The 17070-nt window shown below is 40.4% G+C and overlaps 1 protein-coding gene across 1 annotated transcript; it reads right to left on the reverse strand.

Moving 5' to 3' along the window:
• Positions 1-171: 171 nt before the first annotated feature.
• Positions 172-15406, reverse strand: slc22a31 (solute carrier family 22 member 31). Its single transcript, XM_032509010.1, has 9 exons — positions 14975-15406; positions 11449-11552; positions 10786-10940; positions 8041-8209; positions 7024-7169; positions 4369-4477; positions 4021-4235; positions 2695-2806; positions 172-2274 (listed from the first exon to the last, which is right to left on the reverse strand). Exons 1-9 carry the CDS (start codon positions 15404-15406, stop codon positions 1830-1832), a joined length of 1887 nt encoding a protein of 628 aa, XP_032364901.1. The 3' UTR covers positions 172-1829.
• Between the last annotated feature and the right edge of the window lie 1664 nt (positions 15407-17070).

Genomic DNA, 17070 nt, shown 5'->3' on the forward strand with positions numbered 1-17070 from the left:
GGGAACACTGAGGCATTCAGGAGGGCAAAGTAAAAAATTAAATAAATAAAAAACTAATATTAATATTCTTGGCTAAATCGTTGAAACATGGCGACACGTTTGGGCCATTGCGGCCATGAAGGCCCTCCTGAGTGCCTCAGTTTCCTTAAACCCTTAATACTGACATTTTTCCAGAAAGTGTTACAGTGCATGTCCATAGCTCCACCTAGTGGCCAGTAGAGGGTTACATCTAAAGAGATGCAAAACATCTCTGGCTTCTGTTGGCAATTTGTATTTTTTTTTTTAATTAGCATTACACATTAGGTAGGTAGGAACATTTGACTTGATTTAATTCAGTGATTGGATGGCATGATGGCAAAGATAACAACAAGGCAATATTCCTTAGTTGCTAAGGTTTTCACTTGACAAGGACATTGATGTTTGAGTTTCTAAAAAAAAAAAGAGTGGTTATTTGAGTTTCTCTGACCAACTGAAAGAGCTTCAATTAATACAAAAGCATCTTTGTGTTCACAGAAGGCTCAATTAAAATCTGACTCCCAATGCACATTCTGCAAAGTATGACACGATGACATCTCCTCAAGGCTGACCCAGCAGTGTGTTTTTCTCTCCTATTACACACAGCATCCTTGAAGAGTTTGGCTTCTTTTCAGTTACAATTTTGAAAGTTTCACTTTTTTCACTTGAAATAGTTTCACTTCACACAATGTTATGGTTTGTTCTGCTGAATGCTTTAGCGCTTTGAAACCCCACTGTCTCATTTTATTTACTAATTATCCAAAAAGGACACAATTCATAATCCCTACAGGGCAGAGAGGAGGTTACCTTTTTGTCTGCCAGCTACAGTGGTTAGTACATTTGCAAATTCATCAGCTACTTTCAGTGTTTGAAGAGAAACGTAATGTAAAAATAGCACCTTTAAATAATAGCTTGTAACAAAGGGGTTTATAGAGTAGACAAACTCGTCAGCCACAGACAGAATTAACTATCATTCACAGACAGATTACATTCCAACATTTCATAAAACACTTTTAAGTGAAATATTTGGATTAACAAGGTAGTTGGTGGCTTAAAATGCCAGATATTTTCCCTTTCATTTAATGAATGGTGCATCATTTAGCGCCCTCTTGTTTGCTTTACAAATATTACACCACTCCACAAAGACCGTGTGAACTAGTCCTTGGGATCCTCTCAGCACTGAGGCACTGCTGGTGAGTCAGATGGACGGACTTAATGAAAAGTGCATGGGTTACTAATAAATGGACAAAAGACATCAACGGCAGTTGCGTGGTTGAGCAAGTTTCTCTGGTAACACTAGTGTCTGACTATTTGGTTTAAGTGCCTCCACAGAGAAGAGCAGTGTGACCTCAAATGCACTGGCCAAAGTAATGACGAGTGAGAGCATTTTCAAGGTAACTTACCACACATAAACAGGCATACCATGCAATGTTACAGTTCAAAGGGGGACTTTTCTAGCCCTCACAAAAGGTTTGGTTGACAAAAAAACAACAACTTTGGCTTAGGTAGGCCACTGTTTTTCAGTGCATTACCTGAATCCATGTAAGAAAATCCCACAGCCCAGTAACGGTTTAAAAAGTAAGATGTAACAAGAAGACACCGAGAATGGACAGACTTGGAGCTATTGCTCTAAAGTGCACAGCATCCAAGCCAAGGTCAGTTCTTAAGTTGATTTATGACCAACCAGTGGCTTAGACAATAATTAAATGAAGGATGATGTTAGACTGTCTGTGGAGGTACTGTATGTTTAGAAGAAGAAGGAGGAATAATCCAAGTCTGTACAAAAGTCGGATAAGAAGGAACTGATAACTGAGTTAAGATTCAACCTCTCTCAGTGTCTCATTCTCTTGTCCCTGTGTTTCACTGTCTGACAGCAGAGAGGTATGAGTAGGCACAGCAATCCTATAAGGCAAATTGTCTTTAGTCAACATCCTCTTGGTGGCAGAGACCAAGCGGGAATAGTTATCAGGGTTGTACTCGGACAAAGGTGGCCGGGTGCACAGTAACGGCAGGTTGTCCCTGTCGGGCCGGGACAGGAAAAGAGGGGGCCGCCGCTGGCTCTCGCCGTCCTTCAGGGAGTCTGGCAGCGGCTTGCGTTTGCTCTCAGGTAGGAGCATTATGCAGAGAACAGAGAGGACGGCAAAGGACGCAAAGATGACATGGTGGAGAAAGTAGCCACTGTTATTCTGGAGCTCCATCAGGGAGGAAGCGGCCATGCCAACACAACCTGCTGCCAGCACCAGGCCAAGGCAACCACCTCTGATGGAGAGATGGGAGAGGAGCAGAAAAAGGAGAACAAACATCAACAAGGGGAGGCATCGAGGTGGAATTATCAGACAATACTTTATATCTTGTCATGCCATTCTTCTCTATACTACTGTATATTTCTCTATACTTGCCAACTTCCCTACCCTGTCGCTAGCACTCAGCCCCAAGCCTGTTCCTATAAAAAGGGTCACAAATATGTAGTTTAATTTAAAAAAAGGCTAAATAATTTCCTGAAACATCTGGGCACTTTAGTTTTTCGCAAACAATACTTAAAACAGTAGTATACTGTGCATTTGTAGGGGACTATTTTTTAGCAGCGGACTAATACACATTTAAAAACAGCTATATCACGCTCCAACTACACAGACACTACTTTTCATTGGATCTCATCACTTTGGTCAGAAGACTTACCGAACCACGGTCGGCATCACCTCACAGGCAAAGAGCACACTGAGCATGGCGAGAGCCTGAGAGAACAGCAGACCTATGACAGAGAGCACCAACACCAGGCCTCCACGCAGATCTGACACAAAAAAGGACAACTGAATCACTTTCTATTTACCTAGAACTAATTCATTTTCTATGCAAAAATGTACAGCAGAGATAATCAACTTGTCATATGAATATTAGTAAGGTCGGTTTCAAAAGGTTTTCAAAAGCATGGGAGAAGCTCCAAAGGGATTATTTTCATATGGAGTCCCCTTTTGGGTCCTGACCCCAAGAATGAGAAAATTATCTACATAGTTTTTTTTGCAAAAACAATCCATCCCATTTCATGACTTACATTTAATCCATGGTGTTTTACAACACAAAATATTTAAGAACCGTCAACAATCTACATTTGTTATGGGGTCTTCAGAATATGAATTTAAAAAATCTGCCAGATCCTTTTCTAATTGTTGCTCAAGTTCTTCTCCTTCAAAATATGTTGAGAAATGTGTTCCACTTCAAGGATAATGTCGGTGGTCCCAGTGATGCCTCATTAACTTTAAAAGTAGAACTGGGCAATATATCAATATTATATTAATATCGTCGCGACCCAATAACGAATAAGTGGATGAAGATGGAAGGATGGATATTGATATCGTGATATGAGACTATATATCATCTTAGATTTTGGATATCGTAATATAGCATAAGTGTTGCCTTTTCCTGGTTTTAAAGGCTGCATTACAGTAAAGTGACTTACTGTTCTGAACTTACCAGACTGTTTTAGTTGTTTTATTACTTGCCTTGATCCACTTAGTCATTATATCCACTTTACTGATGATTATTTATCAAAAATCTCATTGTGTAAATATGTTGTGAAAACACCATTGGTCAACACTACAATATTGTTGCGGTATTGATATCAAGGTATTTGTTCAAAAATATTGTGATATTGGATTTTATTTTCATATCTCCCAGCCCTATTTTAAAGTAGTCAGTTGTTTATCATGAAATACAATCCTTAGATAAGTTAAAATCATTACTTTATGATATTTATGGAACCAATAATTTTCAATACATATTTTAAATTTATTTTTTACTGTGAACATCACCTGTCAAAAATAAAATCTTAGTCTTCATTATATTTCCAAAATATTATAACTTAACATAATCAATGTGTGGCGTTTTGAGACCTTTAGGGAGTTGCAATTATCTTATCATTGCCAGTAGCCACAACAGCCAATGGTTGGAGGATTAATTTTGAGGCACAAATGTTATTGAAAGTAAAAAGATGGGGATGTAACGTACACTGAGTGAGGGCCAGCAGCAGCAGCGATGACAATCCAGTGACGATGGCAGAGAGTAGAAGCATACCACGCCGACCAAAGTGATTGACAGACAAGCAGATGAAGATGCAGGCGAGTGCTCCAGTTATCACTCGGAGGAAGTAGCTGAAGTAAAAGTTGGTGAAATAACTGTGCAGGTTTCTGGTGAAACAGTACTGAATACCTGTACCAATGAACCTGGAGGAGAGACCAAAGAGTTAGAACATGCACATCTATGAAACACTCTGCATCTCACTTTTATCTTGAAATGGAAAGCTGGTCTATTTCATGAACAGGTCAGGTTTTTCACACTGAGAATTAAAACACTCACAGTGTGAAGCTGAGGATGAGACAGTTTTTCCAGATAACACGAGTCCGACGCAGCTCCAGAACTGAAAAGTACCTCGGCCGACAGTCTTCTTCGCATGCTGAATCTATCTCTATAAAATGGAAAAAAACGGATTAAAAAAATAAATGGAAAGAAATCAACCTATCCCCTAAGAGTCAAATGCTTCGGGCTAGGTGTAATTCAGCAGGGTTTAAGTGAAGGGTTAACATCTTTTTGTTACACATTCTACTAACGGCTGCCATTAAACATATTACAATTACGATTAATCAGTTTTTGGGTTATGGGAACTGAACTTGAAACTTTCCAGAGAGGGTAGAAACACACTGCTTTTCAGCCTGGTTGTAAATTACTCTGTGAACTTCTTTCATGTCCATTTTCTGACACTTACCACTCCTTATCACTGTCATACACAGTCACATTAAAATTATACTACATTGTATGACGAGCAAAAAGTAGAAAAATAATTGATAGAAAAAGGGTTAGACCATGGTATAAAATGGAAATTATGAGGACTGATTTCTCGCTCTTAAACACGAAAAACAGGCATTCAGCAGAACTAATATTCCCTCAGTTCAAACAGACAATCAGAAACTTTATAATCTCCTCAACAGATTTGATATTTGATCAATTACAAAACATGAAATGGGGTAAATCATTGTATCAGTCAAGTTTAGAGGCTATTCCACATACAGCATGGGGCAATGGTGGCAAAACATGTTGAGCAAACTTAAAGTTGAATGATTCAGATTAGTGATGAAAGAATTAATTGATTAGTCGATTGCCATAAAACCAATCAGTAACTATTTTAATAATCAATTGGGAGTCACATGATTGGCTGGACAGAGATGGCGGCTTAAAGTATAGCTCTTGGCCCAACCTAGTTAAATAGTTGTTATATGGTTCCAACTCTGATATTCTACTACTGTGTGCTCATCAGAGTTACTTAAAGCAGAATGGCAGAGCACATTGCGGCAATACTGATGCCATTGCAGAGGCATTACTGGAGAAACAGAAAAGCTACTTCAAACCACGTTTCTCCCGGATTCAACAGGTGGGAATTGAAAACGATGAGAAGCTAACTGCTACTGATACTCAACTTGCGTCTCTGACTGCAAGCCTTGGCTTGTCAGATCTGACGTGAAGAATCTAAAAACTACCATGGAAAGCAACTCAAGTACTCTTGGTAGTCATGGCCACGCTTTTCAAGAGATGGAGGCACAGCTACCAGATGGAGGACAGAACCCGAAGATGCAATATCTGCATTGTCGGTTTGAAGGAGGAGATAGAAGGCTCCAATGCTATCCAGTATCTCTCGCGCTCCCTGTCTAAGTGGTTCTTGGATTTGGCAGATTCAGATCGAGATTGTGAGAGTCCACCAAAATTACAGCGATAGCCCAAATAAGAACAACACTACTAATCACAAAGTAAGTTTCAATGTGCTTTGCTACACAACCAGGCAGACGATTCTACAGGCTGCGCGAAAAGTTCCTCTCGCCGTCGGGGGTCGGAGGATTTGCTTACTACAGTTACTACACAGTCAAACGACGCCTAGCTTTCTATCAAACCATGGATTCAGCATTAGTCAACGGTCTGGATGGTCTGCTTTACTTGACAACCTTGAAGATCAAGGAAGGAGCCCAATTTAGAGCATTCACCTCTGCCGGGGATGCTGACAATTACGTGAAGTAGTATAAGGATTGAAACAACTGCCTGATGAACATGGAACCTTGTTTTGTCTTGTTCTCTTAAGCGGTACAGGTTTTATTACATTTTATCTGATATGATTACAGAGACTGTGTTTCTGAATGCTATTTCGATCTATAGCCTACCCTATAGGCTAGCCAGACCACTGCAAGGCTAGAGTTCCCTTTCCAGTGTGCTTGCTATTTTGCGCATTTTATTTGGCCTTTGGCCTTTCTATTGAGAGGATGTGGGCATGTGATTGCCCAGCCCTGAGTATCAATCTTGACTGGCATGATGTATGGTCTAACATTCCAGAAGTATTACCCAATCTAGACCATCAGCAGATTCACTAAAATTTAATTCAGGACATATCTCACCCATATGAAAATACATCACATGAAAATAATTACCAGCCCTTAATGCAATTTCTAAAAGCTCAAGGTACATATCTTCACATGATCTGGGATTGCTCTACTGTTGGTCAGTTCTGGAACAATATTGCATCCAAAATATATGCCCTGATTAATGATACTGTACCGGTTACTGTCAATGTTTTGAATTTGAATTATCTGTCAGCTCGTCAGCTCTTTAAAACTCAAACGTGCTGTTTTTGCTGGACCTACTGGAGAAGAGAATGATTGCAAAACTCTTCTTGTTTTGGTGTGGAAACATTTGTTTGCAAGGAATGATTATGGAAATGGTGCACCGTGCCTTTTTCATTAAACGTGTAGCGTACCTTTCTGTATATTGTCATCTAGACCAATGTTTTGCACTTTTGCTTATTTGTTTAAATAAAAAAGTTGATCGTCACAAAAACAATAAAATTGTTGCATTAAGTCACTTTTTTTTGCAAAAATGTTTTATGACATGGTGACTTGGTGTGTGTGTGTGTGTGTGTGTGTGTGTGTGTGTGTGTGTGTGTGTGTGTGTGTGCGTGTGTGCGTGTGCGTGTACCTGACAGCAGGGTTTCACCAGGGTAGATTTCATCTTGCATACAAACACCGTTCCTGGTGGAGAATTCCTGGAGGCTCCTCTTCAACTGAGGGATCTGAGCTGTGGCCAGCAGCCAGCGGGGGGACTCAGGAAACACTGACACACAGCTGAGGACAACAACTCCGCAATAAGATCTCAGAGAGAAACAGAGCTGAAACATTCTCTTTAACATTGACACAGATGGATGAAAGGATGAAAACAAGTTGTGTTTTTACCTTGTATAATTTCTGACAAAATAAAAAAAATAAAAATAAAAACATTATTTGATATCACTGACATCTGGAAGGTGTCCGTATATCTGTGTTTTCAGTTATAAATCCTTGCTTTCTTAGTTGCTCAGATATTTAACATCCTTGGTTGAGTTCAGACACCGGAGCACATAATACAGTTTGTTAGTTTCATAAGCTCAAAGTCAAAACTGAGCAAGACAGCTTACAACTGGAATGAGCTGTAAAACAATCGGAAGTTAGAGATTGTCATTCTTGTGTGTGTGTGTGTGTGTGTGTGTGTGTGTGTGTGTGGTGTGTGTGTGTGTGTGTGTGTGTGTGGTGTGTGTTGTGTGTGTGTGTGTGTGTGTGTGTGTGTGTGTGTGTGTGAGTGAGTGATAACTGCTTTGTGTGATTGAACTGTCTTGTTGTGATGTTGTATATAATTGTAGTTTGTTCTCAAGTCTCTTTTGTTAAAACAATCTAGGTCTCAATGAGACTTCCTGAATAAATAAGAAAACTAACTCTGAGTGGTGTTAATAAGAATATTCCAGGTAGAAAGTTATTCATTTGAACATGTGGTTACATGTGAACTCAGGTGTGGCTGTTAAAAGATGTGGGCTTGGGACAGGAGCAAGTGCAAATTGCAGACCGGTCAAACATATCAATGGGAGACAGGTACACTGTAGAATAATAAACTGCCCTTAATGCTTCTCCAAATACACACATGGTGTGTCCACCTCCACATCCCAAGTACCACCACCCGACTCACCACCAATAGGAAAGCAGCAGGAGCAGAGGCAAAGTGGCCACAGCTTGGAGAACGGGCCAATTGCGACACAGAACAGCGATGCCTGGCAACAGCAGCTCTGCGAACACGGCGAAGAAACCGCTGACCATGGCAACCATGAGACGATGGGGAGGGTCACATAGCTCCAACCCTGAGAGAGCAACGGGAACAGAGAGCGAGGAAAGACAGATAACATCAAACACACAGCTGAAGCAAAACTAATACATCTGTCCAAATCCAATTCCTTTTCTGTCAGGAGACAGGACATGAGCCTATTCACACATAAAGCTACGGTCTGTTGTAATATGTGTTTTTACTGATTTTATTGCCTACATGTAGAACTGATTCACTACAGAGAACAATAAATTACCGTGGTATGGAATTCCTTACCAGCTTTTGATAACGGAAAGAAGTAAAATACGATTAAATAAAACATTAAGATTGTACTCACTCAAGAAAAGGAGTAGCCAAACATGTTCCTGAGGTAGAGAGCACTGAGGTTCAGAAAGGCCTAATCCCCACAGCCATGGCTGCCTTAAACATAGACCTCGCTGAACCGGCCCCAGAGTGTACTTTTGTCTGGCATTGTGTGTTGTTACTGTGTGCTGTTGTGTGTACGGTTGTCTGATGTGTGCAGTGCTGTGGGAAGGAATGTCCCCTTGGGGCCAATCAAGTCTAAAGTCCAAGCTAATGGGGATCTGAATAAGCAGAACTAAAACTGAACATGGAATCTACTTTTCTTTTTGTTACAACCTTGTTGATTCGTGTTTGCTAGTACAAATCAATGTAAACTTCAGTGTAACATTTGATAAAACATAAAGCTAGAACAACAAGCCAAATAAAGCTGCAAGTACTCTTAACCTCAGGTTCTGACGTAACCCTGTTAGGAAGTGTGTCAAGCTGTGTGAGTTTCTGTTGAACTTTAACCTCCTTCCCCCCCGGACCTCAAATGCAGTTTCCACCTCCTCTGTGTGTGTGTGTGTGTGTGTGGGGGGGGGGGGCTTCAGTACTGTCCCGCTATTGTTTTCTCCTGGCAGGACATCACTGAGAAACATTTCTCTCAGGCCCTCATCCCGCCCAGCACATCATCAGCCTAACCTACAATAACAAAATCTGGACTCAATCTAGCCCTGACCTTGCAGGAATGTGGGAGTATGTGTGTATGTGAAAAACAGAAAAATTAGTAAATGTGTAGTTCATTTGAAACTACTACCTAGTACCACCACCTCCCAAGCAGGAATGTGTACAGTTCCTACAAATGCTAACTCAATTACATTCCTGTGCCACTTCACTCTGGTTTTAGACAGTTCCAGAAAGAAAACATGCTGTATTTGAGACAAAATGTATCCCTACCAGCCAGCAAAATCTAATCACAGACAATCAGACAAAGTCATGCTGAAGAAGGTGGGGGTAAAGCTTTGCCCTAGCTTTAAAGGAGGACAGCTGAGAGGTTGAAGTAAAGAAAAACCAACCAGCTGCCTGCTGTCAGTCAGCACAACACACTTCAGTTACTTGCTTCACAACTCTGTTAGTCTGCCACACAATTACCCACACTTAAGCAATTATATAAGCACATACATATCTTTCATGTTAGGAGAGCAATTGAAACATGTAAGAGGCAAATATTAATCTCATTGGTGATGAGACTGTTACAGTTTTGCCACCTCCCATCACCGGAAAACCGCTGAAGGTAAAACTATTTATCCATCACTAGTAAATAATCGCATCATATACTGTACATTAAACTGTCATAATGTCTTTCAGTTTTTGTTCTTGACTTTCAGTCACCAGGAATAAAAGTTTCAGTTGTTTGTGTTTCCTGAAATAAAGATAAGATGGTAATACAAAGATAGGAAGGACTTATTTGCTTCTGTAAGGGCACAATGGGTTTTTCCTTATCTTTGACTGATAAGGCAGTACTGTTAGCTCGGTGGAAGGGCTTGTGTTAGGCCTTTTTATTCCGTATTTATCTCACAATCTAAATGTTTTTCTGTTTGTTTTCATTGACTTAAGCGCTAAAACAAATTGTTGCTACTGATTGTGCAGTTGCTGCTCGAACAGAAACTCAGAGACCAACAACATTCTATTCCATGCTGCGAATCAGAACAAGGCCATCATTTTTATTTATTACATTAACAGTATGTAACATTTACATAATATTAGATTTTCTGCAAGACAAAACATTGTCGCTAACTTTAAGTCAAACACACTATGGCTGCAGAAGAACCATAAATATGAGAAACATCTAAAGTAACTTTTATCAAATAAGTCATCTTTTATACTGAGACCTAGACTTTGAGAACATTGAGAACAGTTGAGGGACATTCCGTCAATTACAATTTAACATAACAACAAACAGCAGCATGCCTTGAATTGTAAACAACTGGATATACAGTAATGTTCATTTTTATTTGATTATCACCTTTGTGTCTGTTTTGCTACATTATGTGATTTCTTTTGGTCAGGTACATTAAAATCCCTGTAATAAATGAAAACAGACAAATGTGATTTAGGAAAAACATGACATTTGGATAAACGCAGTGCCAGCAAATTACTCAGAGCAAAGCCCAGGAATCCAAAAGTGCTCTCTAAAATAAACTAAGAAGTGAGTGGCTGTGTTTGAGGAAGCTGAGATTTTTTCTTTTTTTCTTCAATCCCCTGGAGAAGTCGATTACAGGACCGCAGGATAAGTGGTACAATAGTGAAATATGTATGCAGGATACTCACTCGCAATGTACGAGGATATGAACACACCAGCGAGCATGGCGCCCTGAGAGAGACGCAGCAGTAGAAACACGACCACGCTGCTGGACAAACACACGGCCACCCCCAACAGGCTGGACAGACTGATGGAGAGGAGGAAACATCGCCGACGACCCAGCCTGAACATACAATTACAATTAAAAAAGTGTCCAATCACTATTATCTCTCATTCACCACACACACACACACACACACACACACACACACACACACACACACACACACACACACACGATAAAATAAATTGTGTAAAACATATAAAATGAAACAATTTGTGAAATAATTTCAGAAATTATAAAACGAGTTTAAAAGGGGTTCACCTTTACATTAGAATAGATATTTTTAGAAATGCCTTTTAAAAAGTATGTTTTTATTTCTTAATTTTCCATTTTCCCCAGTGACACCTTTGATTTAATTTCACTAAAAAAAAAACTGTTGTTACGTTAAACAGTTTATAACGATTTGAGGATATATCTTTTTTTAGTTATTTCACAAATTGTTTGTTAATTTATATATTATATTTTTTGCACAATATATTCACATGTCCACTCGTGTTGTAATGTCTTTTTTGATGTATTTAATATTGAACACTTTGTGTTTTCATATAAAAATACTATTTTTACTTACCAGTCACACAATGTACCAAGAAGGATGTATCCCAGAATCCATCCTGTCATAAAGCAGATATGCTGCAATGGGATCTTCCAGTAGTCGTTGCAAACCAGATTCCACTGCAAAGGAAGACAAAGAAGTTCACTGACACATTCTCAGACTAAAACAAAAACTCAATGTGGACTACAAAGAAAATAGAGAGCACTGGCATTTGATTAAAGAAAGAGATTCATTGTTTTTGTAATGTCATGAGCTCTAAGTAAAACCATAATGTTCCATGTGGATAGCAGGCATCAGCAATTTTGGATATTGAACCAACTAGCAAAACTGTGTGTGCTTTCCCTTCACCTATTAAAAGGTTATACCGGTGTTTTTTTAAATTCATTGATTAGGCTGACGTCTCTACCCTGTCTGTGGCTCTCAGTCCCAAGCCCATTGGTTTCCACTGAAGATTTACATATCTACACCGGTAACAAATATATAGTTCAATTCTTATAAAAGGCTCAGTTATTGTCTAAAATGGCTGGGCGATGTAGCTTTTACCAAATCGTCACCTTCCTAAAATAATCGCCTAAGTCATTTTTTGACAAAAAGTATTTTCTTGCCGATATCATCTCCTCATGGTGTTGGCCACCTCTGGTAACATTTCCTACATTCTCAGTTGAACAGGTGATGTGATTCTATGCCTTTAGTATAACTGCCTAAGTCAAAATATGTTTAGTATTTGGTTCAGTTTTTTGTGTTTTCTGAAAAACGTGAAAAAATGACTTAGGCGATTATTTTAGGAAGGTGACGAAATGTTACTCTAACAGAAGTAAACAGTGCATTTGTTGGGTGTGATTTTCAGCTGTGGATTAATACACATTTGGTAAGTATTTATGGCAGCAGGATGGTGTATGTGAGTCTAAAAATAAACTACAGCACAATACCCAGGTTCAGCGCAATGAAGGACTATGTCACCCTGTGTGCCTCATCTATGTGTTTATAATAGTTTTTGAACAACAACGGAGTTCTGTGGAGGACTAAACAATTTCAATCAATTGTTGGTTTTGGTCGTTTTTGTGGGATGTGTTGGCAATAACAAAACTATGGAATATAGTCATAGTCAACCAAGTCACACCTCACAGTCATTTTATAAAAAAAACATTTTAGACTTAAACCAGTTGCTATCCGAATGAAGGGAAACTTGTAGCCTGCTTCAGAAAATGGATGGCATTAGGGTACATGCAATAGTATACTTTATATATATATATATATATAAATATAAAGTTCTGACCAAAAAGAGAGAAGTGTATAAATCAGAAATTTGTGGGTAACTCAATTTCCCTTCTAAAATATTATTTTATAATCAAAGACATAAAAGGTACATGAACAAATTGTGGCCATGTGATGCATTCCTTGGAATTGGACGCAAACAGAGACATTTCTGTGGGGAAGCAGGAATGTAGATCATGTTGTCCCTAATTGAGTTGAGATGTCAGCTGACAACGTTATTACATTAGAACAAAGTAGTGCTGAAAGTAGAGCACACCAGCACCTCTGCGTCTGGTTAGTACCAGTCACTGATTGTAAACAAATTCTTCTCCACCTACCTATGCCATCTTTCTTTTTCTTCCATCGCTTTCATTTTAATCAGCGATGTAAGAGATGCTTATTCAGACAATATTCCGTAAAGTACTTTTCAGGTGATGAGGGTCTACTTGTGACCATGGTGAACTTTGCTATGTGTTTTCCCCGTGGTAGGCATGTCCTTTATATGCATATGCACAATATAAACGTGATACGGTTTTAAAAATAGATTGTGATACAGTGTCCCTCTTCAACGTTGGTTTTCACAGTTTGTAGCCTAATCTAGCCCTCCGGCATACAAGGAGGCCTGGTGCGACTGGTTTCAAAAACTGCAAAAACTTTGTAATGTATCAAGTCTGAAAAAACATGACAACATAAGCCAAACTAATGAAAGAGAGCTTTAGCAGAGAGGAGTGGACACAAGCAGATCCCCACCAACATCGACACCATAAACAATCGTCTCAGAGATCCAGTTCATCAACACCTTTGTCTCACAAAAAACATTTTGAGCGTTTAACAGTTGATAGTGCAGGACTATGATGTTTCTTTTATTTGGTCCAATCCCTGTATTGGAAGGTGAAAAGCCCTATTGTACTGTATTCCATTTTTCCTTTGGTAAAGTTTTCCTCTGTGGTCATGTGCAGAGGAAGTTGTTGCTGGTAGAGGAGGCGTTCAGGGTCTCAGGAAGGAACATAGAGGCCTCACACTTCCCAGCATCACAGTTTGTCATTGAGGGAAAACAAGGCAAAAGTCTGCTCACTTTTGTTTCATTTTGTTTATTTCACACGTCCTCATTGTATATTCAAACCCAATTTCATGAGGTACAATGATCATATACAGGCCGCGTGAAATGCGGAACTTCAAATAAGCTACTAAAAGCTTTTCGGAGGGGGCCCAATAACAATAAACATACAACAAATAATATACCAACCGAAAACTCAATTTATCATGGACACAATATAGACTTTTAGAGAAAAACATAATAATAAAATAAAAAACAAACAGATAATTGATCCCAGCACAAATATAGCACGTATAGAATAATCAACAATCCTATTGATAAGAGCAGTTTTTCTAAGACGTTTCTTGAAGATGGAGACAGAATGCTCATTGCCAGGATCTATTTCTTTGAGGCCATGTTGCACAGTCTATAATCTGAGAAGTTGAGGGGCAATTACCCATAATGACTTAGTCCTGCTTGTCAGCCTCTGCTCTAACTTCTGTGGTTTAGAGACTACATCAAATACTCTGATGTTGTTATTTCTTAGAAAATACTGCACAGACACAGATGTGAGGTGTTTGTACCGGGTCACATTGAGAGATATTGTTGTTAGAAGTCGTTATCTATATTTGCAGACTGGGATGGATCCTTGAGCTGAAGTCCAAGAAAACAGTCCCAGGAGAAGATAAACACGTTTCTACAGCTTATTTACACATGTAGTTGCACAACAAGACACAATCACATCCCCGTCGTCTGTGTTTAGGCATTGGTTGTATAAAGTATGTAGGAGACAGTCAAAGAGGAATCGTAGCTTGGAAATATCTCAAACAAAATGTTAAAAAACAGCCCCACTCTTTACTTACATTTACGAAGTAGGCTATTAATGTGGCCTCTGCCTGGTTGAGCTGTCATCTATGACTCCGGGAAACAAAGTGCCAGACAGCAGTTTAGTGTAGTCTCGCATTTCCAGATTTCCACAGCGTGTTGTAAAAGTGACACGACCACGGAAATTGTTTCTTAGGATGTTTTGACAGTTCGAATAATTTTAACCGAGTCCAGTGTTGGGAAACAAATGATCGGATAAAACCAACAACCAGAAGTGGAATTGGATCCAGAAAAGCAGTTATTTTTTAATGCAATGCTGTGGTTACACTTCACTACCCCTGGATGTAACTCTTTTAAGAGGTCCAAATCTAAGCAAAACACCCATACAGATCTGAACGATGACCTGCAGGCGGAATAGTCTCTTACCTCAGTGACAAAGTTGCTCTGGAGCCCGGCTACATGGGCATACTCCCACCCAACGGTGCAGGACACCCTCACCCTGGAGACCTTTTCGGAAAGGTCCGAGGAATTTGGTGGGTACTTGAACAATTCACAGCGGCTGAGACCAGTGCCGTTCACCCAGGGGATGGTGAGGTTGAGGTATCTCTGTCTGGAGAAGTTACTGCGGAGGAAAGCGGAGGGCAGAAGCTGCGGGTCGGCTCTGCAGTGATACGACTCCGGGATTAGAGTGTAAAAAACGTCGCTAAATAGATTCAGCATGGCCGCGAAGTTGGGAAACCAGCTGAATAAAACCACGAGTCGGTTGTAGCGTCCATAGCCGCCGGTGTAAGGGAAAATCTTCCTCTCATAATCCATTTCAAAACGAGTGCTCGCTGTAGCAGATGGTTCTGTTGCCATTGCGCATGGAGTGCACACGCTCGACAGCCGCGCGACCAAGCAGCAGGTTAAGCGCGATGGGACGAGGAGGCGGAGGCATCTGGGGATCGACCAATGAGATACCTGCCTGGCTGACTGACTGCTTCATGGACCCTGTCATGCTAAACAACACATCACGCTCACAACTCAAGTTACCAGACATCTGATGCTAATCATCACATTGTTGAATCTGTGCGTCCGTGTGACTCGAGTTGGTGATTCACTGAGTTAATATCGTGACAGCTTGTGGTTAGATACTAAAAAATAGAATTTATATTCAAATCAATTGACAATAAAAAACCATGGTAATTAAAGCTGCAAGCAGCGATGGAGGGCCCTCGCAAACCTGCGCGAGTGGGGGTTACTGGCGGACGCCTCTCCTTGCGACCGCCATTTGCGCGTCACTCGTACCCTGGATATCGTCGCCAGAAAAGTGAACTCCCTGCTGAGTTCGTTGATACCTCCCCAGCCTATACGTCACAGAGGTCATTTCCGTGAAAGGGGCGTGGCCGATCATAGTGGGGCGGTCAAACATCACCCATAAAAAGGAACTTTCTGCTGATTCCCTTTACACCCCTACAAGCCTATCGTTATAAAAGGTCATTATCTGTGAAAAGGGGGGGGTGGCCGCATCAAAAGGGGGGGGGGTCCCAAAATCCCCATAAAAAAAAGGAAAATTTCTGGGTGATTCTTGATACTCCCAACCTATAGTCATACAGGCCTTTTTTGAAAGGGGGGGTGGGCCGCTAAAAGGGGGGGGGGGTAAAAAACACCCTAAAAAAAGGAAAATCTCTCTGATTTTATTGATACCTCACACCAACCTTACGTCTACAAGTCATTATCGGGAAAAGGGGGGGTTGGGCCGCAATATGGGGGGGGGGGGTCAAACCCTCCCCCAATAAAAAGGGAAGTCATGTGAAATTCAATGACACCCCAACATACGTACTCCCTTAAACGGTTTTTAAAGGTTTTTAAAGGGGGGGTGGCCCGGGTGGGCTGGGGGTTTTTCAAACTAGGGGCCCCCCACTATCAATGAACCCCCACGTTCTAAGTTTTATGTAAATCGGATGTTATTTTCATATAAGCTATTTCCGTTCCAGGTGGTGGCGCTATCCCAAAACTCCATATTGGCCTGTAGGTGTCTTCAGCCTGGACTCTCTGTGTTTTGTTGAATTTCAAGCAATACGACAACGGTACAGTGTGTTACAGCCACTTAAATTCCTCATTGTCTAAAACTCAGATGCCGCCATGCCACGCCCACACCGTATCCTGAAACTTTTTCTTTTAATAACTTTTCACTTCAACCTCTTATGATGACACAGACCAAGGTTGAAGTTGATCGGATAAAATCTCTAGGATGAGTTCGGTAAGTAAGCACCTTGTTCTTTTAGTCCTACTTCCTGTTGCCCATAGGGGGCGCTATGACTTTTAGCGAATTTCGGCGTGTAGATGTCGTCAGGTGGCGGACTCTGATGCATCCTGAAAGTTTCAAGCAGATTTGACAAGTACACTGTAGTTCAACAGCCTTAACAGTGACCGCTAACCATGTCTCACACAGGCCGCATGCCCGCCCACACTGTTTGACGAAAGTTTTTCTTTTATAACTTTTCATCTTCAACATCTTAAATACTCAGACTGATTTGCAG

This window comes from Etheostoma spectabile, chromosome 1, assembly GCF_008692095.1.
Source record: "Etheostoma spectabile isolate EspeVRDwgs_2016 chromosome 1, UIUC_Espe_1.0, whole genome shotgun sequence".
NCBI lineage: Eukaryota > Metazoa > Chordata > Actinopteri > Perciformes > Percidae > Etheostoma > Etheostoma spectabile.